Source organism: Poecilia mexicana, unplaced genomic scaffold (genome assembly GCF_051168715.1).
Source record: "Poecilia mexicana isolate PSO_F unplaced genomic scaffold, ASM5116871v1 scaffold_9, whole genome shotgun sequence".
In the NCBI taxonomy this organism is placed as follows: Eukaryota; Metazoa; Chordata; class Actinopteri; order Cyprinodontiformes; family Poeciliidae; genus Poecilia; species Poecilia mexicana.
The window spans coordinates 14,266,912-14,287,479 of NW_028263378.1; the positions used below are offsets into that span (position 1 = coordinate 14,266,912).

Here is a 20,568-nt window from a genome sequence, read left to right on the forward strand (position 1 = left end):
ATAAAATCAGTTGTAAAACTAATTGGTAGAAAAAGAAGAAATGAGAAAACAGAAGTAATGTAATTTCTTTTTCTGGATTTAGTAGACAAAAAACACTGTACACATACACGCAGCTTTGGACAGTTAAAGATGAAGCACAGTTACATGATTTTGAACGGTAGAAAAAAGGACTAGACAAAAAAACAAAAAAAAAACAATTTTTGGCCATCTGGATGTTGAAGGTCACAAATTCAACTCCATACTAATTAGACATTCCAAACATGCATGATGTAATAGCATAGTGTAATCACTTGCTTAGCTAAAACAGGATGCTTAATACAACAGACTTGATGTGCAAACATTGTCATTAACTGCACACTGACAACTGTTTTATGGAATCACTACCATGTTTGGTTTATTCGCAGGGAAAGCCATTAGTAAGCAGGAAACATCCAGTATGTTCAGCTTGCAGTCTGTTAGTCAGTAGTAAATACAGCGTGTATGGTGAATGGGAATGTGGGCCATCTCTCTGTGGTGCTGCTTAGCGAAAGGCCAAAGGTAGAAGTCAATGATAGCAGAATTGATGCTGCAGACTTTCCCGTCTCTCTCCTGTACCATCTTGTGCAGTCTTTCCTTGATCAGCTCCACGGACCAAATGGAACATCCTCGTATCTCGACTTCTCTTCGATCCCCTGAAGGCAGCAGCTCACCTGAGACAGATCGCACCCGCTGATTTTTAGATTGATTGATTAGATTTGAACTTTTTCAAATTGTTACATCATAACTATAAAACTGAAATTATTTTATTAAAATTTAATAAAATAAATCAACACAATGTTGTGCATAGATATGACGTGAAAGTAAAATGATGTCTTTATAAGGACTCTTTTACAAATACAAATATGAAAAGTGCGATGTGTGTGTAGCAGCAAAGTAATGGTAAATCTGGAGGAGCTGCAGTTATTCATAGCTCAGGTGGGATAATCTGTAGACAGGAGAACTACTAGTTGTACCCTCCTCAAACCTAACCATTATGGAAACGTAAGAAAGCGTTTGTCAAGAGGAAGCTATGCAAACACATGCAAGAAGGTGCTCTGGTCAAATGAGACTTAAAAGGAACTTTCTGGCTTGCGTGGAAAATACTTAGTATAGCAGAAAACTAACGCCAACATTTCTTTTCTTCAGTAGTCCAGTACCGGAAATAAACAAAAACATCAAAATCAAGTTATTTTTCAGAGATGCTATTCAACTAACCCGAGTGAACTTAGGATATTTTTAAAGAAAACTGAGAAAAACCTTCAAAAATCTTTTGGAAACCATAGGGAGTTCTCCTTACAATTCACAATTATGTGCAACTTTGTGCTGGCTGGTCAGAAAATCTTAAACTCATTGTCTTAAAAATGATAGAATGTAGAAAAGTGAAAATAGTATGAATACTTTTTCAAGGCTCCGTATATTTACAAAGAGCAGAGAAAGCACATGTTCGGTCCCTCACCGTTCTTCAGTGCCTCCATCAGTGCATTAGAGTATTCCAACACTCCTAAATAGACAAGCGCCTGAGGAACCCTGTAGTCTGCAAACATGGTGAGACAGTCTATGTTGGTGATGCACCCTTCTCCTCTGGCCTCCATCACTGCCCAGAAATCTGCCACCAGGATCTGGGCTCGCTTGTTGAAAGAGATTTTTCTGCCCTAAAACAGCAGATTAACACAAAAGCAGATTCATTACCAATGAGTTTCCCAACTATCTTCCGTTTTTGCTAAATTATTGGTTTGTTAATAGCGTTTAATTTTGCTTCATTTTTTGTAATGTTGTAAAGTTACCAAAGTAAAGCAAATATGCTAAAAAGCTTGTTGCATTTTTTGCACTTATTGTAATCCCTTTTGCCACTTTTTGTCAGATGGTTACACAGCTGTGATGCTGGTTTTGTCCAGCAGGGGGAACTCTCATGCTAAAATTTATTCAAAGTCCTCCAAAAGAGGCTATTCGAGGTGTTTCAAGTGACAATTTGCAGGCTTGAAGTGTAATTAAGTAATTAATCACTTAGTGTTGACATGGAGTACAGTAATGTACATCACATATTGAGAATGGTGTAATTTTCAGACTAAATGTAGTGCAAATTTGCACACTGGGATGAACTCCATAATTAAAATTTTAAAAGTTCAGTATTCAAAATAAGGCCGCTAACCCTCAGGATGCCATGACTAAAGCAAGACCTGTGGAGATGCTCTCGTAACAGTTGATAGTTATAAAATATCTTTAGTCTTTCCATACGTTCAGACATCACTTTGTTCATTTAGCCCCTCCGACCTCATATGTAGCTTCATCCCTGTAAGACGGGATCTTCTCCACGATCAGCTCCACCATCTTCTGAGCATCGTTTCCTGCTTGGCTGATAAAACTACGGAAACTTCCTCCGTGCTCCAGCAGCACGCGCCCGCCCTCGGTCAGGACCTTGGAAGGAAGATTCAAATTCAAACAGCCAGGATGAACAGGAGATGAACTGCACATTTTCATCTTCTCTTTATAAAGAAAGTAACGTGCGTGTAATAAAAGAAGCTTGATAAATAATGATGACGAAAAATATTTTCAGGTGAATAATATTTTTCCAGTATGAAATTACTTTTTAAAAACATTCATTTTATGATTTTAAATTCAAACAAGATGGAAGTGGTCGATGTTGGTCCAGAGCCTTTCATAAACAAAGTAAAGAACCTCCGAGTTATTTTTGACCACGACATGACATTTAAATCCCAGATTTAAGGGTCCAGGACTTAGAAATATCCTGTCAGAATGATGCTGAGAAACGAGTTGATCCTTTCGTTACTTAAAGTCTGAACTATTAAAACTCTTTACTTAAAAGTCCAAAAAATGTAGTTAAAGGCCTTCAGCTGATCCAAACCCTTGCAGCAAGAGTCTTGATGAAAATTTTAAAAAATAATATTTTTCTTCTATTAAGCTTAACTTCATTGGCTCCCTGTTAAATCTAGAATGAAATTTAACTTCCTCCTACTCGTATATAAAGCCAATAAGAATCAAGCTCCATCAAACATCAGAGATCTGATTCCTCCATATGTTCCTAACAGAGCCTTTCACTCTCTTTACTGATGTTTCTAAAAGAACAATGGGAGGCAGATCCTTTACTTATCAGGCTCCTCTCCTCTGGAACCAGCTCCCAGTTCTAGTCTGTGAGGCAGACACCCTGTCTATGTTTAAGACTAAGCTTAAAACGCTCCTGATTGATAAAGCTTACAGTTATTCTTGCTTTAATTATCCTGAGCTATCTCTGTACTTAGGCTGCTATTTGCTTATGCTGCTGGAGGACAAAATGACCACTTTTATTTTTTATTTTTTTGCTGCACTATACAAGTACTTAAAATGAACGTCCGTTTTATATAAAATGAACTGGAAATGTGGAGGATAAAAGTAGAACCTGGTGGCGTTCCTGAACCATCGGCATGGCTGTCTCATTGTCTGATCGGAGAACTTTTCCCAACTCCTCCACACTCATCTTGGAAAAGTACTTGGGATCAGTGATGGGTACACCTAGGAGAACAGAGGGGAATTATTATTATTATTAACTCAGGTTTATAATGTGCAGTACAGAAAAGACTAAACTAAAAATGATTTGTTCTGATCTCTTGTTTTCAGAAGCAAGCTCTGGCCAGGACTACCTGTGCTTCTCTGAGAACAGCTGTCACACAGATAAAGGGCACAGCGACAACACATTGAGAGCGGTATTCCATACGAGACATAACTGATTCATATCCGGAGCTGTTCTTGCTAATTATAAATGATGATCAGGCTCATGCAGAGCCACCAGCAATTTCCTCGTACTCCGAACTCACAAAGGGCACACAGACAATAAGTGACAATAATAAAACCACATTTTCCTCCTTTTCTCTTGAGAATAAGGAACCAAAAAAGAAACACATAATGGAAAAGGCCACATTGTCATGGATTATGACACAGTTAGTTACAGTATTTTCTGTCAGTGGCTCACTGTTTAGACATTTTTAATCACACGTTTGGTGGGTCTGGCTCCTTGACAGTGGTAGGGCAGATTTACTCTCCATCAGTGGAACATTAGACCTAATAAATGTATTAAACTACATGGCAAAAGATAGCATCCGATTTCAGGCCTTCACACCGATAGAGATGACAGGTGGAGAAATACAAAATAAAAGACAAATTCATAGAAGTAGCTCACGCAATTTTTGTAATTGTGATTTATCAAACAAATAGTGAACAAAGACTTTAATACCAAATGTTTTAGCTGGTGCTTGCTTACTATGTGTGCATGTTTTAATGCAGTTGTGTCTCTATCTATGTATACATGTTGTGTTTTTCTGTCCATCTTTCTGTATCGATGTTTGCATAATAGGAAGAGCCAAAATTTGCCAGAAGTTAAACTCTGAAGGTGGTTGCAAATGAAGGGAGAAAAATTCCAACTAAACCTCCCAAAGTTTGCAAAAGCAGAGAGAGAGAAAAAAAATCAGCAGTGTAGAGTGGAAAAAAAAAGAAAAATCCCCATTAATTATCCTCATTCTGCATTAAAGCACAACTCTCTGTCAACTTAGAAAGGAAAAGATGCTCTCTTTCTTTCTGATCAAAACTGTAAATACTGAAAGTATGATGTGGTGCATGATGTATTTAAGTGGTCTCACCTTCCTCCATAGCTCTGGTGATGGCAGCACACAGAGTCATGAAGCCTGTGTAAGTGGAGCCTTTATAGGTCACCTCACACTGCTGAGCTTCGTTGTCGGGCCAAAAGCAGAAGTTCATGGTATCCACAACGAACACCCAGTTTAACGCCTGTAGGGTTTATAAAACACCATAAGCAAAAACACAACATAAAAGTTATCAGGTTTTTGCTGTCTGTAAGTTTGTTTACAGAATTCTACATAAAAGACATTGAAAAATTATTTTTTTAAAAAACCGCTTAGTTTTAAGAATCGCTAAGGAACGCAGTAAAAACACTTTATATTTGTTCCAGATTTTAAATGTGTCATTTGTTACATTAAATGAAACAAACAAAAGTCTAAATCTAATAATGTTTATTTACTCTTAACCAATATTCTAAGTGAAAATGGTGTTTCATGATGACTGATTTCAAGAGAACCCACATTATTGAAGTCAAATTTCTTTCTTACAAGTGTCTAAAAGCTACACTTTATCAACAGCAACTGTAAATAAGCAATAATCTATACAAGGCTTGAAGAACCAAATAATCATAACATTTTTTTATTTTGATACCATTTTCTTCTTAGAACTCAAATTAGAAAAATATCTTATTTTGTGAATAAGAGCACAGCTTAAATCTCATAGAACAAATGTAGCCTCTTCTTCAAAACAGTATCTTGTGCTGTTTGAACATTTCTATATTTTTTTCATTTTCGAACTCCAAACCTTCAACTGCAATTATTTGTGTAATCATATTTTTTTTTCATTCAACATTTAACCCGTATCGGCTTTCTCCAAAATCAAAAAATGTATTAACTCTTTAATTGCTTTCCTTTAAACCTAACTGTCCAGTCAAGTCATTTGTTGCATTTGCACTGGGGTAAAAATAATTCAGCCCTGCGATGCTGAGAAACTCCCCTGATCAGAGGTGGGTGCCGGAGCCAGGGGATTGGCCACCTTCCAGCCACTAGCAGTCAGGGCGTCACTGCGTCTGAGATTGAAGAGCATCTCTCCCACCTTCTGGACTCCTGCGTCCCTGATAAACACGTCTCTGCTTCGCTCAGCCACAAACTGCCCAGACTCTCTGGGAAGGAGAGGCTTCTCCATGATAACTGGTGCAGAAATAAAACAGAAAAAAACAAAAAAACAAAACACGTCTGATATTCAATGAAAAGCTTTGAATTCTCAGCAGCTAAACTTAAAGATGACAAAGTATGTTCTGCTTCTTAAAGGTTTGAAATTGATGGCCTATATATGGTAAAATGACTTTAGGTGCAGCTTCAATTTGAGAAGGATTTTATTCCCAGCATAAAAGCCCTTTTTCATACCAAAACATTCAATAACCTTTTAAGCAAGTGCCACTTGAAAGCAATTTTAATAAGTAAATGTAAACAAAGATGTGTTGATCATATTATATATATATTACTGGCCAGGTGTATCAGGCATAGGTATTGGGATTTTTCCAGATATAAATCTTTTTGTTTTTTCTTATTTTAAAGTATTGGTCAATGGGCCGTTTTGAATCATGTTATATCTATATTTATTGTGCGTCAATGTAAAGATCCCTGTGTGGCAAGAATGCTGACTCACTTGACCGAATCTACCTAATGGAACAAATAAAGCTGACTGATTGATTAGTTGGTCTCTCGTGAATTGTATTCTATCCTCCAGAGGCATCGCAATGCACATCTTGAGATAGTTTCTGTTGACCTTTCTTCTTGGTGAAATAGCTCAAGTTAAGTTAAACTAAATAGATAACGTCTGAACATAAATTTCCAAGTCTCGTCAAAGGATTGAATCACCTGAGGGTGAGCATTAGCAAGGCTAGTGATAGACTTCGGGAGAAGGAACATGCCTTAATTGACACCTAAAGCAAGTTTATAAAGATTTCCTTATTGATATTGGGGATCTATCGGTCAGTTGCTTCCTGCATTACATTTTTCATAGCAGCAGCCGAGTAGGAGACACTGAAGAAACTGTCATCCATCATGGACAACTTGGACCTGGACATCCACTGCACACTGGACAGACGGCAAGAGCTCTGCTGTTTGACAGATACAGGAAATCTTTCCTGCCACATGCCTTCACCCTGTAGAATAATTATTACCGGTGTACTGCTCATCATTATTACTGCATTTGCACAATGATGCACATTTTTTTGTATTTATATAAAGTATATATTTATATACTTTAAGGTTTAAAAATTAAGTTACACACGAGGTTGATTTTATTTGCCAGTTTGTGTTCTTCTGAAGACAGATTGCTGTACTAGTTTTTATTCCAATTCCTGTACATTAAATAGGCCAACTGACTCTTATTGTGCCACACTTTTCAACTTATTTTATAATGAGAACGAAACAAATTGTTTAAAAGATTGACATGAATACTTTTGCAACAAGCCGTTTTCAATTTGGTTAGTAATTGTAATTAATTTCTTAATTTTTTGCATGAAGAGATGAAAACGTGTCTATATTGTGTACTTCTGCGATAAACACCAGGAAGGGCAAAGTGCACCTACAGATCGAGCATTCATGCCAGCTTTGACTTTTGCTACCGTATGATCTGTCCGTAGCATTTCAAACTATAAACACAAATTATTTTCTTTCCAAACTTACTGTTCAACTGTAGCTCGTTTCTAAGCAAAGTATAACAGGGTAGCTCCTGCAAGGATAAAAAAAGATGAACTTCTTTGTACTACCGGGTTTCCGTCTGCTGACCAATCACTCTTTAAGATTCACTCCGATCAACCAATCAGAACGGTAAGGCGGGAAATCTTATGAGCCTGCGCAGAAACAGTTTTCCGCCGACGCCGAGATGTCTTCACTTTTCTGCAAACATATCCTCAAAAAGCCTTTTACAAGTAAACAAATGGAGCTACAAAAAGAAAAAAAATAAATATATATATATATATATCTCTGACGTTCATGTATTTTTTTTCTCTTCTAAAAGGACTGGCTCGTTTAACTGCTAAACTGCTGAATTTCTTTGACAGATTTTAATTAACTTCAAACAGGAAGTCAATCTAGCTGCCTAAGTAAAGGTGAAAATCAGAACGCTATTAAAACACCCAAAAAAAAAATCAGTAAAAAGTGGCATTTTTATTTTTCTTTAAATTTGACATTGTGAAGTTCACAACAATGAAGAGCAAGCAAGTTCAGAGGAACTTGCAGACAAAGTAGAAAAGTTTAGTATATGTGTCCAATAACCAATAAAATGCCTCATCTCTACCAACACAAATGCTTACTTTGGGAGTTACTTCAATACTCCAGGTTTATTTTGTTGCACTGCTAGAGTGTTCGTAGAAATTATGTTCTGTTTGTACACAACTCCCAACAAAAATTCAAAATCAATTCTACAGATTTCAATTTCCCCAGAGCTGTTAAAGAAGAACAGAAGGAACATCTTACATTCTGTATGTTACACAAATTTGTAGGAGACAACTGAAAGCATACCAAGCCACACACACCCACATGTGCACACACCCACTCGGACACAATCATCCACATTTATGCATAAAAACAAATCAAATCCATCCAAAAAATAAAGGTTAGGTTTATTTTTTTTTATGTCTGAGGGAAATCTTGAGATATTCTGATATACGAGTTACAAAAGAAAAATCAAAGCAAAAATCAGACAAACTATTGGACTACACTCTTAAAAATGCAGATCTTCTACATTTTTATGGATGCACAGGAATGTCGGACATTTAATTAAAAATACAAAAATAAAATAATAAAAAAAAGACACCCACAATCCAGAGTAAAAGTCTGAAGGGGGGGATGTGTTGGACCAGGGCAAAAAGATTTGAGAAGAGGAAGTGGGGTTCAATCCGAGTTTTCTTCAATCTGCTCCCTCAAGGTCTACAGCAAATGACCAGAGTACTGCTTCACACTACAATGAAAACAAAACAGAGAGGGAAAAATGAATACCAAAAAAATATTTGCATTTCACAAAATTAACAGAGTAAAACACTGCAACTGTTGCAGGATAATGATGCGAGAGGATGAACTGCAGGATGGAACAAAGGGGACAGGAGAGAAGACATGATTTAGGAAGACGAAAGGAGGAAAAGAGGTTTGTGGCTAGCAGGTGCAGAACACAGAAAAGGGAAGACAGGAAGGAAGAGGGAGGCAGGGCCTGTTATCATGGCAACAGTACACTACTCATGAGACAGGGCAGAGGGTTTGAGAATGTATTAGCAATCGGGCAAAGCTCAGATGGCATCAATAAGGAAATGGAGTGTATTATACGTGCCTACTGGTTGCCAAGGGAGACAGAAGAGGAGGAGCCTGTGCTATTTGGCAGACTGTGATTTGTTGTCGCTTAATCTAACTAAAAACAACAAAATCACTAGTCTTCCACACAGCAGCAGCCAGGGAAGAATCAATCCACTCCCTGCTTCACATTGAAACGGCTCTGATGGCAAATAGACATCCTATTTGTCTTTTCCGTCTACTGATCAGATTTACCGGACGAGTGCGAGTCGATCACAATTGTCACCCACACTGCCCCTTTATAAAAATAGCTAATAATATGCACCTTTAAGCATGCATGCTCCTTCACAGCCATTTCATGTAAGAGGAAGGTTAGAAGTAGTTGCAGGTTGCATGGGGAAGAAAGGAAGGGGGTTAGTGAAGAGAGACAGCAGGCAACAGAAACGTATAATCCAAGAAAAACTGGCTGTCTAGTGTTGGAATGTAATTTTGTTAAGATAAATAATCGGTGAACCATATGTCTGATTAAACAAATTGAACAATCGAGTTATTTTAATCATATTTGCGCAGGAAAACAAAGCTGAAAAGCTTTAGTATGTTGGAGGCCTGCTCGACTCGAGTACAACTGCATGAAATTTTTCACCCGTTTGGAATTTAAGAGTACAATTTTATGACTTTAGAAGATACAATTTGAAGAAAATGGTGACATTTCAAACAGGATTCTGAATAAGGCATTTCTACTAGTTAGGGCGGAATAAAAGCACCAAGCAAGAACTTGCCTGTTCTGTAGAAGGTACTGGGCATTCTGGATCTGGTCCTGGGTACCAGTGATGGTAATGATGCGATCCTCTGAACCCTCCAAAGGTTCGTCTATCTTGATGGAGGCCCCCGACTCGTGGCGAATCTGTTTGATCCTCTGGCCTCCCTTACCGATGATGGATCCAGCCAGCTGTTGGTGGAGAACACAACAGGAAAAAATTGGGGGTTAGGGTGGATCTGACCTTCCAAATGACATTACTTTACTGGCTGAAAGAAAATGTGCTGCAGTTCCTTTAGTAGAGGTAAGAGTTTTGAATCCAAGGAACAAATGTGCATTTATGCATCAAATGCATCATGTCCTTAATCAGAATTTTACTGAACTACTAGAAACAAGTAAAAATGAAAGTTTGCTCCAGGTTTAGATGAGACAAGTTTATTTGATTTAAAAAAATTAAATGATTATTATTTTTTTTCTGAATTTAACCAGGTAATCAAAACTGTGGAATTGACCAATTTTGACCCACTGTTAGGTGAATCTTAATTTAAATATAAAATTATTTTCTATTTAGAATTAAACATGGTAAACATTAAATAAATTTGACATCATAACAAAAACTCAGATTAGTTGAGCAGAAGCAGACAAAATGTAGCAAAGGAAAAAGGAAAACTTCAATACAAAAAAACAACAAAAAAACAGTGCAACTAGATTTATACAATCTGAGTCTTCAGCTCCAGCTGATCTGTCTCTGGTTGCCAAGCTGTTGATGTCACGGTCATAAACTCACGTCTTTAGGGATTGTCACTTGTGTGGTGATGACAGGACCGCCCATGTCGTTATAGGACCCACGTCCACCTGCAGGCACGCAAAATACGGAGACTGTTAGAAAATAAAAGGATTCAAGACAAACTCTCGTGTCTTTTTACCAAAACTGCTGAGTACTGAAAAAACAGATCAAACGACAATTTGGCCTCGTCAAAAAGGCAAAGAAAAGCTTGTTGTGACTGCAAAGCTGCCAAGTTGTAGTAATACAGCATCATGGTGTGTTAGTTACATGAATGCCGCTACACCAACAAATGAGTCACATAGATGGGTGGAAGAAATAAAGTAGTAGAAGTAGGTGACTGAAAAAACTACCAAGATGACAAAACCAGAGCAATATTTTTTTTCTCCCACACACTACTACAACATTCCAGCCTTCGGCCAGATTTTTAGTGACATCCATGAGGTTAGAACTGTTGTTTTGTAGAGTGCTTGGAGAATGAATAGAGTGAATAAAATATAAATACACTGAAACTCTGTAGATGTCTCAGACTGGAACTGATTGAGGGCGAAGGAGGAATACTAACCTGACTGGTAGCTATCCCAGGAGGAGCTGTTATCTGAGAAAGACAGGAAAAATATCTAAGATTTACTCATTTGCCACATAATTCAAAATGTACTTTAAACACTACAAAATACACCACACCATCAATATTATGTGAATAGGAAAAAAAATTCAGTTGTGTAAAAAATAATAATAATAATAATACAGCTTTACACAAATTACAGCTGCCATTTCCTTTCAGTCTGATTCCCCATCAATTTCTATCATTTTGTCTTCTTGCTTCCTTATGCTGGGGAGAAATCTGAGGCCTGCAGTCTGATGGATGCAGCAGCCTTGTAACAACATTTACACAATGCGAGCGAAAGAGCTTTGTACTTACCATATCCACCGCCACTCTGCAAGGAACAAACAAAAAGACAGAAGTGTTACAGCGACGAAAACGATACATCCCTCTCCCTCGACTACAGAGCCGATAAAAAAAAAAAATCGCTACAGGTTGGTGAGCAGAAACCCAACGAGGCAGCCTCGTTCAGAGTAGACCCAATTGAAAGCCACCCAGTTTTCATCCATGAGACAGACTCCACCTCCTTGCCCCCCTCCCCATCCCTACCCCTTTTCCTGTCTCTCCTTGCATCTCTATCAGCCCCCATTTTCAGCTGCTGCTGTTACCAGGGCAACAAGCAATTCAAAAAGCTGTTGCCGAGCAACGGTAGGCAGTATCCTGCCAGGTCTCAGGGAGGGAGGGAGAGAGAGAGGAAAGAGAGAAAAAGGCAAAAAGAAACCTTCCAGTCTGTCAAGAAAGCATTATTAGTGCTTAGCAACGAACCATGGCCACCCCCACCTCCCTACCCTCTCCACTCCCAACATCCTCTCTCTCTCTCTTCGCAGGAAAAACAAGCTGGCCATGAAAAATACACAGTAAGAGGGCAATTACAGCTGATTATTATGGGGTGTCTCCGGCTGAGGTGATTACGGTCATTTGGTGGGGTGGCTTACACCATGCAAAAAGTGCCTTGGATCTATGGACATTGTTCCGTTGTTTTGTCACAAAAATACTATATAATGGCAGGACAATGGACAATCACAACATATTGTCTTGTGCTAGCCTGAGGATGCTCACACTTAATAGGATGCGAACACCAGAGCTGCACGCGTTTAGCAAAGGGTCACTAACCATGTTATCACTGTAGCGATCCGGTCTGCCTCTTCTGTCACTGGCGATGGGGAGGAGAACAGACAGGCAGAGAAACGGGGGGGGAAAAAGAAAAAAGAAATGTGAGTTGGACGGGAAAGAAATAGAAAATACTTGGAGGAGAAAAAAAAATAAAAAAATCTTGAAAACATTCCATGAAAAATTTCTGGTCTAGGTCAAACTGCACACACACGCTGAGCAAGATTACAGTATAAACACATTTCCTCCCAACCATCTTCCCACACAGTAACAGGAACAGCTCTGACAGTGTTATGGTGAGAGGAGTGACAGGTGGTGGTGATGCTGATCAGAGCCAAAGGCTGCTGTTATTTCCCTCCTAAAAGCTGAGCACAAATAGTGAAAATAGCCGACAAAATGTATTAGGATTGTACTTTTGTACTCCACAGAAGCACATGCGTGTGTGCCAACTTTGAGTAAACCTTAAATGCGAGAGGATTTTAGCATCAGTAACTGTTTACGTTGACATTTTTTCTCTAGTCCTGCAACACAATTCGTTGTTGCAAACCACGCCTGACAACTGAAGCTGCACAATATTGGAAAAACATGCCGCTGTATTACTTATTACTGCAAGGACGTGGTTTGGTGGAGATTGTTCTTTCCTTTACTTTTTTGTCTTTATAATTTCGCCCCCACCTTCACCGTGATCTATATCTACTTTGGACATCGGTACTTTGGTGTAAGGGGCCATCCCACTGGACAAATATGGAGAGGTAAAATGCAAGTTACATGAAATATAAACTGCGTAAATATTTGTGCAAAGAAGTTATTTTTGATTGGCGTTTTGCACAGCTTGATAATACAAATCAATATATTTGACAACAATAGAAAACCAAAATCTTCGAAAAATGTTAAGAGAGAATATTTGAGCAGCAGAGATTCTAAAGCATTTACAAGAATCGACCAATAGATTTGACACTATTAGAGTACAAAATGAAAATACCAGTTTCTTATATAAACAATGTTTCCATCTCTCTACCCCAAGTTTATTGAAAACATAGGCTGCTGATGGTAAGCAGTCTACCATCGGAAAAATATTAAATTTAGTATTTCTTCTCTTTTCTTCTTTAACTGTGTACTTTTCCATGTTTTATTTGGACTCCCTTGAAAAAGATATTTTTAATTTAAATTAGTTTTTATCTTTGTAAAATAAGAGTTCAATAAATTTTTTTTAGTTCAGCAACGTTTGTTGAAAAAGCTGAATCTGGTTAAATTTGTCATTTTGGCAAAGAAACAACTTAGCTGCAGGTTTTTTTATCTGACTTTACCAGAACACCTTAAAGCTCTCATAAAACATTCTCTGCTGCATTAAACAAACGTCGGTAAATATATTGCTGACCGAGCGCTTGGCCGGATGATACTTTAAGTCCAAGTAGTTATTTGGAATTTGGATAAAGTGAAATATGATTGTAACCTATTGTGCAGTCCAGGTTGTCAGACAACGAGACTCAGCACTGCAAATAAACCACCCATGCAATCAAAAATTCTGATTACAAAATATAATAAACACTTTTAGGAACTGGAAACGTATTCTTAGTATTAAAGAAAGAGCATGCCACTCAATAGTAAGCAACAGCACAGATAAACAATGCCACAGGTATGACTTATTTTGCAACATAAATTGAAACAAGAATCTTAATTCCAAGAGAGATTTGGAAACAAAGACTTACTTTGACCTGTCATCTGAGCCACGGTATGAGTCATAGTAACGATCGTCTCTGCTGAAACATGGAAATGGGGAAAAGAAAAGGAAAAAAAGGACAAACACAACCAGACATACAGTGATGAGCACTTATGCTTAATGAAACGATAAATACGAACAATAGTTTTGCCACTAAAAAAAGCAACATTAGCTCACATATTAAATAATAAACATAATTGTTTTGGTAGAAATTAGAATTTATCTGAATGGAGAGAAAGCAAAAAAAAGCTTAACATTTTCAGACAGATCGGGGAGCAAATATCTCGTAATATCTACAAGTGAGATATTACAAAAGTAAAACTCAAAAACTTTACATAAAACCGACAAGAAGGTGCATGCAGGCTGCTTGCTACTCCAAAATTCAGATTCAGAAAGCAGCACTGAGCTTACCCTCCCCTGTATGGGTGACCCATTGGCATGCTTCGCGGACGCCCGCTTCCCCTGCCAACCCTACTGGGGTGGGGTGGAGGAGGACCCCGGCGGGGGCTGATATCATCGTAATCGCGGCGTGAGGGAGGCAGGGGTCCACGCGCCCCTCGGCTGGAAGGCATTCTGTCATACCCGCGGTCGCCACTGGACCTGCCTCCGCGCATGGGGAAGCCTCCCATAAGCCTGCGGCCGCCTCCCCTCTCCTCGAACATCATGGTGAAACCACCGTACTCGTATGTCTCATCATAGAAGTTGGGGTCGTAGGGCTGCGTACGGCCTTTTATTGGAGCCTAAAGCGGAGATGATCACATTTTAAACAAAAAGAAACACGTAAGACACTTTTATACAGCAGTACATCTGTTTTATATGCAAGGAAACCTTTCTAAAAATAAATATTCATATGACTGAAGAAAATCTAAATCACACCATCAAGTAAGACATTTAAGTGGATATCTTTAAATCATTACTATATCATACGCAACAACACACTCAATAAAGGGCTTTGAAACAGAATCAAATCTTAATGTGTAAAGCCTGAAAAAGCATAAAATTCACTCATTAATAGTGGAAATCACCCTTACTTCAGAGATGAGCTCCAGCATGGTCTTGATGCACTCCACCACCCTCTCCATTTTACCACCAACCAGCACCACACGGTCCGTTGACTGGGGACAACACTCCTGAAACAGCTTGATGCTGGTCTTTGTGTTCTGCAGAGACACGCATGAAAGACACACATGAGTAGGAAGAGAAAAAAAAAAAAGCTCCAACGAAACAAAGGCGCTTAAAAAGAAAATCAGAAGGTATTAAGACTGATTAAAAAAAAAAAAAGAAAAAAAAGGAAATTTCACAAGGTACATTTTCAATGGATAGCATGCAGAGGACATCATGTCAGAATGTCAATGTCTTAAAAAAAAGGAAAAATAAAGTATTACATTTTGTATATTCACATACCTCCCGAAGCTCCTTGATCTTTGCTCCTTTCACACCGATGATGGAGCCCGCCAGGCTCTGATGGATCAGCAGACGGAGCTCACAATCAAAGTCATTGCCATTGTATTGCTGGTACTGTGAAAACAAAATAAAAGCCATATGATGACGACAGTTTTCACGCATTCCTTCATAAACACGATGAAGGAATGCCTGAACCATTTTCCTTCAGTCTGGCAAAAATCAATACAGTTTTGCTGAAATGTTTTGTCTTTACATTTCCACTTTGTCTCCTACATTCTCCTGTTTGGAAATGATTCTGGCCAAAAAATAACACAACCAATGGAAACTTAAAAAAATATCACCAATCATTTGTGATTTTTTTTTTTTTTTTACATATTTGTTATAACTTTTGTTTTTTTTGCATATTATACCTTTACTGTATATTGCATGTTTTCCTAATATTGTAAAATTTGTTTAATTTATTTGCATAAATACAATTAAACCATTACATTTTTGGTCATGGTCATCTCATTGTGAGAACCTCAAAGACCCATGACTAATACATGGCTTTAAACCAAAAGCAAACCAGTCAAGTTGACACATTGTCAGAACAGAATAGCAGAACTACATCATCTACAAATAAACAAATGGCAGCAAGGGAATCAATCAGTGCTCTCTATACAACTTATTTGAAATGTTTTAAAGTGTTACTAAAGATTCATAAAAATCAAAGTCAAAACAACTCACTTCTTCCAATGTAGGGATAATCTTCAGTAGGATTTCTCCAATAGTCTCTATGTCTGCACTGATACTCAGGATTCTTCATAGTTTATCCACCAATGACAAAACAGAGCACGGCAACAGAGTCGGTGTGGGGTTGGGGTACCCCGGAGGCATCCCAAGGGAGGAGAAAACAAAGTTTCAGATTATAAAGTTCATTAGATCTCTGGTTTAACTCATAAAAAAAAGCTAACACTGCTAGAAGTGGAGAATAAAGAGCTATCTCAATGATAAGGTCCTGCGTTTTCTAACATTTTACACAATAAGTTGGTGGTCATTTTATAGGGAAGGTGAGGAATATAGTACAATAAAAAGGCATCCTTTCCCAGAGAAAAGCAGTACAGTGGCAAAATAAAAAAAGGACCCAAAAGAAAGGAGGACTGGATTTGGCAACCACTGAGGAAGCAAGATGGGGAAAGTGAAGTTTTAGGAAGAGATAAAAGTGCCAGAGAAAATTCTAAAAGGTTTATGGTATAGGTTGGTGGATGCACACCACAAAAAAAAACGACCCTCTAAATGAGGTGAAGGACACAAAAGCCAAGATGACAAAGATGTTTTGTTTTTACCATCGTGGATTTTAAGTTTAATTTTAATTAAGTCTAGTGGCTGGAATATTGTTGTCTGCACCCACCTGTGGCAATACAGGAGTTATACTGACAAGGAGAACTAAAGCAGATTACACATGGAAGCAACATAGTCTGCAGATGAGCGAAAGTTACAGAAGATTATGCTATTGTAAGGTTGTAAATTTGCAGTCACTGGAGTTAATGCTTATAACAGGGTCAGGGAAATTGAATTTTATGAACTCAAATGAAGCATGGATGGATAGGACTAAATCAAAACCTTTAGTTTCAAAAACTCCAGCAATTAAGGATTTGCTTACATGAAAGACAGACAAGGAAACAAACACAATCACTATTTAAGAATAATAAAAATAAAAAAATAAAATAAAAAAATCTAAATTTTGATATTTGGACTTCAAAAAGAAAAATAAAATGGGATGAGACTAAAAGCAAGTGAGCTCATAGAACTAACAGAAAACCAAAAACACCATTATTTATACACAAACACTGAGCTTTTAGAAAGGGAAAATGAAGAAGATTTACAGGACAGATGGCCACAAATAAGAGAAACCTACAAACCCTAAAAAGAAACAAAAAAAACCTACACAAATTATAGCAGACATTTTCAAAGACAGTGGAATAATCCTGACAGCACCAACTTTAGTTACAGTCCTGACATGACTTTAAAAATGGCATAGAAAGGATATTAACATGATGTTTAACAGGCAAATTAGGATAAAAAAATCGCACTTAGGCTCAGTCTGATAAACTTTAAATATGTTTAAACATAGTGACTTGACAAAAGGTAGGACTACAAATTATTGTTCACTTCTTCTTGTTTGTTTGACCTGTAGTCAGGCATTGAGAGGGAGGAGCTTAGGGACATACCGCTCAGGCCCACTGCTGTCTGGGACTGACACACTGGCATTGTACTGGGCGTGGCATGGGCAGGGGCCAGGGCCATTCGGGCACAGATGTCAATCAAGTAACACGCCCATTTAGGGACAGGGCACGATTATGGGCGGGGCCAACCAGGGTGTCAGATGGGCGGGCGCAGGAGGGGCCATCCAGAACATGGGCAACAGAGGAGGAGGAGGAAGTGGGCAAAAAAAGTAAAGAGTAAAAATAATAAACAAGGAAGAGGGGAGAGGAATACATTTTTAATATACAGGCTCTGCAGTGTTGAAATGTGATTTTAAATTGATTCTCTCAGAGATTGGGTCGTCAAAGAGAGAAGAGGAGAAACTGACATTGGAAAAAAGGGAAATGGCATATTAAAGAACACGAAAATTTAATGTTGGGGGAATAAAACCAGAGACAGTGAGAAAAGAGGGGGAGAACAAACTGTAAATGACCAGAGAAAGAGGCAATGACATAGAATTATTCAATAATTGGCCAGTTTTCAGCAACATTAAAATATATATGTATATGAATACATAATGTTAGCTTGTGGCATTCAGAAATCAGCACTGTGCCAGTTTCATTCTGAATTAACTAGAGCATTAATACTGCCAGCTGGATTAAATATTTTAACATTATAAAATATAAATTGGGCTTTTATGCCTTGGTCCAGTTTAGATGGATGCAAAAATATATGTTGTTTTAGCTACCAGAACAGGATGAAATTAACTCCAGAAATTTGTCTGAAGGACTAAAAGAATAAATTGGCTGGCCCCGGTGTTTGTTATGTTTACAATGAAGGAAATAATTGAAAATACTGCAATAATTTTTAACACTTAAAAAGGATTGAGGCAAAACCTGGTCCTGTCCAAACAGAGAAGGCTGAGTCTGAGAGGCCAGTGAACACAAAAATGTTCTTTTTGAATTTCTGGCTGTGATAAGAAAACATTGATGTACTCACATCTGAACGGAGGGCTTTGATGTTTTTTCCACCCTTCCCAATCACAGCTCCTGCATTCTGCAATACAATAAAAATAAAAATAAATTAATCATTATAATCGTAAGATGTTTAGAAATAAAAAAAAGTAAAGACGATTAAGTGTGATCAAATAATCAGAAATCATACCAGTAAAAAAAATATAAAATGTTAAAATAAGAGCAGAATATACACTTGGACTAGATTATGAAACAAAACAGGGCTGAATTACTTTGCTCTGCAGGAGAATGCGGAGCTCTACCATCTCATCACAGTTTCTGGAGCGTTTGAATGATTTCTGCTCATCTGCATCCTCAGCAGGGCGTTTACCTGGAATAAGAAGATAAAATAAAAATAGACACACTGACAACACTGTAGATGTCTTTCATGAAAATGTTACAATAAATAACTTCATAAATGTCTAATTTTTCATGTACTGAAAATGTAATAGAAAAGAAATATGGTTATAGAAACTAATCATTTTTAATTAACAACAGAAAACATGCAGGCCTCAAATATACAAAAAAAAAGAACATTTAGTTTTAGTGGAATACAATACATCACTGCTACCATGTGCATGTACAACACAAAGACAAAAAATATGAATATCTTTAAAGGGCACAACATAAATGAGTGACAGTTTATACCATTCGTCTCTGTGTTGCTGAATGAGGTCTCATCTTGCTGATCAATTTCTGTGTCCATGGTCTTCAAACGGAATAGTGGAAAAAGAGCACCTTGATTCGATGTGCAGGTGACAGGAGCAGGAAAAAGTAGCAGGAAACCAGCCCCTGTGTGTGTTCTCGTCTCCTGGCATGTTGAAGGCGATTAAAATGGGATAAGAAAAGAGGAGAGGAAAGAGGAGGCAGGTCAGCTAGTCTGAAGTCAGCATTAAAATTGTTAAAACGATTAGACCGCCTGGACTCACCGATATTTATTACAGGGAAAAGGGCGTGTTCATAGGCGGATCCAAGTGAAGAGGGACCAAACAGCTCTTGCAACCTGTCAGGGAGGGAAGCTCCTTCTTTTAATGTTGAAATGCAGCCAAACAAAACTGATCGCACTTTCATTTTGCATCGTACTACCATGATGTTGCATAACAAAGCTTTATGAACAGTAAGCGATAAATACTGATATTTATGGGATAAGGTTCTGTTGTTTGGTCGGAGGGCGCATACACAGACCAAAGGATAAATTAATCAAATTGTTACTAAATTATATCGTACGCTACGTGCTACAAGATATACACGTACACACACGCCGATCGATTAACAGACTTCAGTTTTTAGTTTTAAAAAAAATTATATATATATAGTCCTGACAAAATTTGAATTGGATTAGTTCAAATTAAACTGATGGCAAGTCGTGGAAGTTGGTTTATGATTTACTTCCTCCTGGTTGGCAAATATGCAAAGCGTCCCTCCACTGACTTTAGGCATGTGAAATACATCAGATCTACTCGGTGTAAAAATTATAATAACTTTGAGTTAATAGATTACTAAAATAACAGCTTGGTGAGTATCAATTTAGTCCATGTAGTCGGACTCCGGCTTCGTCGTGCTAAATGGCAGCCGTTGCTTAAGCTTACGGAGCCACGCATTAGCTTAGCGAGCCATTTCCCCGTATCTGAATTCAAAGTGTAATATAAAGTAGCCCTTAACTTCTACGAGCATACCATTTTGAGACAACTTATAGATCTAAATTTCAGCTGGCAACTTCAGTTAGAACGATGTTCAGTACAAAGACCAACAGTAACGATTCGAGCTAAAAGCTAGCTAGTTTCGCCATGTTGCCAAGGCAGAGCGCAACCGTAGCTAGGTAGGCCAGCTTTTAAGGCACCGGACACAGATGAAACAACAACACGCATAAAACGTACTTTCTCGTAGTTTTAAGTATGCATACCAATTATGTTTAACCAACGGTGCTCGGAAAAAAGCTGAAAATATCGCCAAAAAACACAAACCTGCAGCGTTATCACCTCGCTTGCTTGCTTGCTTCCTTCCTTCCTTCCTTCTCTTCCGAGCCTGGAAGCGAACAACTCGATGTACTGTGCCCTGATTGGCTGAATGGAAAGCACGTCAACGGTACGACGACTGCCATTGTGTGGAAATATTG

At 38.0% G+C, this 20,568-nt stretch overlaps 2 protein-coding genes across 4 annotated transcripts; both read right to left on the reverse strand.

The window, feature by feature from the left end:
- Positions 1 to 60: 60 nt before the first annotated feature.
- On the reverse strand, positions 61 to 7,543 carry qng1 (Q-nucleotide N-glycosylase 1). The gene is made up of 7 exons (XM_088008819.1): positions 7,278 to 7,543; positions 5,569 to 5,774; positions 4,647 to 4,794; positions 3,413 to 3,525; positions 2,290 to 2,433; positions 1,475 to 1,670; positions 61 to 689 (listed from the first exon to the last, which is right to left on the reverse strand). The coding sequence occupies exons 2-7, from the start codon at positions 5,767 to 5,769 to the stop codon at positions 460 to 462; spliced, it is 1,032 nt and encodes a 343-aa protein (XP_087864945.1). The 5' UTR covers positions 5,770 to 5,774; positions 7,278 to 7,543; the 3' UTR covers positions 61 to 459.
- Positions 7,544 to 7,741: 198 nt separating this feature from the next.
- hnrnpk (heterogeneous nuclear ribonucleoprotein K) lies at positions 7,742 to 20,524 on the reverse strand. Of its 3 annotated transcripts, none has more exons than XM_014995959.2 (17): positions 20,417 to 20,524; positions 19,382 to 19,455; positions 19,101 to 19,263; positions 18,686 to 18,783; positions 18,439 to 18,495; positions 17,466 to 17,509; positions 15,982 to 16,054; positions 15,256 to 15,369; positions 14,883 to 15,011; positions 14,263 to 14,591; positions 13,841 to 13,888; positions 12,135 to 12,174; positions 11,340 to 11,355; positions 10,983 to 11,015; positions 10,421 to 10,488; positions 9,656 to 9,825; positions 7,742 to 8,553 (listed from the first exon to the last, which is right to left on the reverse strand). In XM_014995959.2, the coding sequence occupies exons 3-17, from the start codon at positions 19,156 to 19,158 to the stop codon at positions 8,523 to 8,525; spliced, it is 1,308 nt and encodes a 435-aa protein (XP_014851445.1). In that variant the 5' UTR covers positions 19,159 to 19,263; positions 19,382 to 19,455; positions 20,417 to 20,524; the 3' UTR covers positions 7,742 to 8,522. The 3 variants fall into 3 exon arrangements, with proteins under 3 accessions (XP_014851445.1, XP_014851444.1, XP_087864944.1); XM_014995958.2 differs by having other exon boundaries at positions 13,841 to 13,891; XM_088008818.1 differs by having other exon boundaries at positions 13,841 to 13,891; positions 20,432 to 20,453.
- Positions 20,525 to 20,568: the final 44 nt, after the last annotated feature.

Bases quoted from the DNA above. Each gene is read 5' to 3' on its own strand.
- qng1 (XM_088008819.1), bottom strand. From the start codon at position 5,769: ATGGAGAAGCCTCTCCTTCCCAGAGAGTCTGGGCAGTTTGTGGCTGAG. The intron at 4,795-5,568 runs GCATCGCAGGGC...TAAACCCTACAG, and splicing joins CTGATCAGGGGAGTTTCTCA to GCGTTAAACTGGGTGTTCGT. The intron at 2,434-3,412 runs GTTCTACTTTTA...CTTCCTTCCAAG, and splicing joins TGGTTCAGGAACGCCACCAG to GTCCTGACCGAGGGCGGGCG.
- hnrnpk (XM_014995958.2), bottom strand. From the start codon at position 19,158: ATGGACACAGAAATTGATCAGCAAGATGAGACCTCATTCAGCAACACA. The intron at 18,496-18,685 runs GTAATTCAGCCC...ATTGTATTGCAG, and splicing joins GCATTCTCCTGCAGAGCAAA to AATGCAGGAGCTGTGATTGG. The intron at 16,055-17,465 runs GTATGTCCCTAA...TAAACTATGAAG, and splicing joins GACAGCAGTGGGCCTGAGCG to AATCCTGAGTATCAGTGCAG.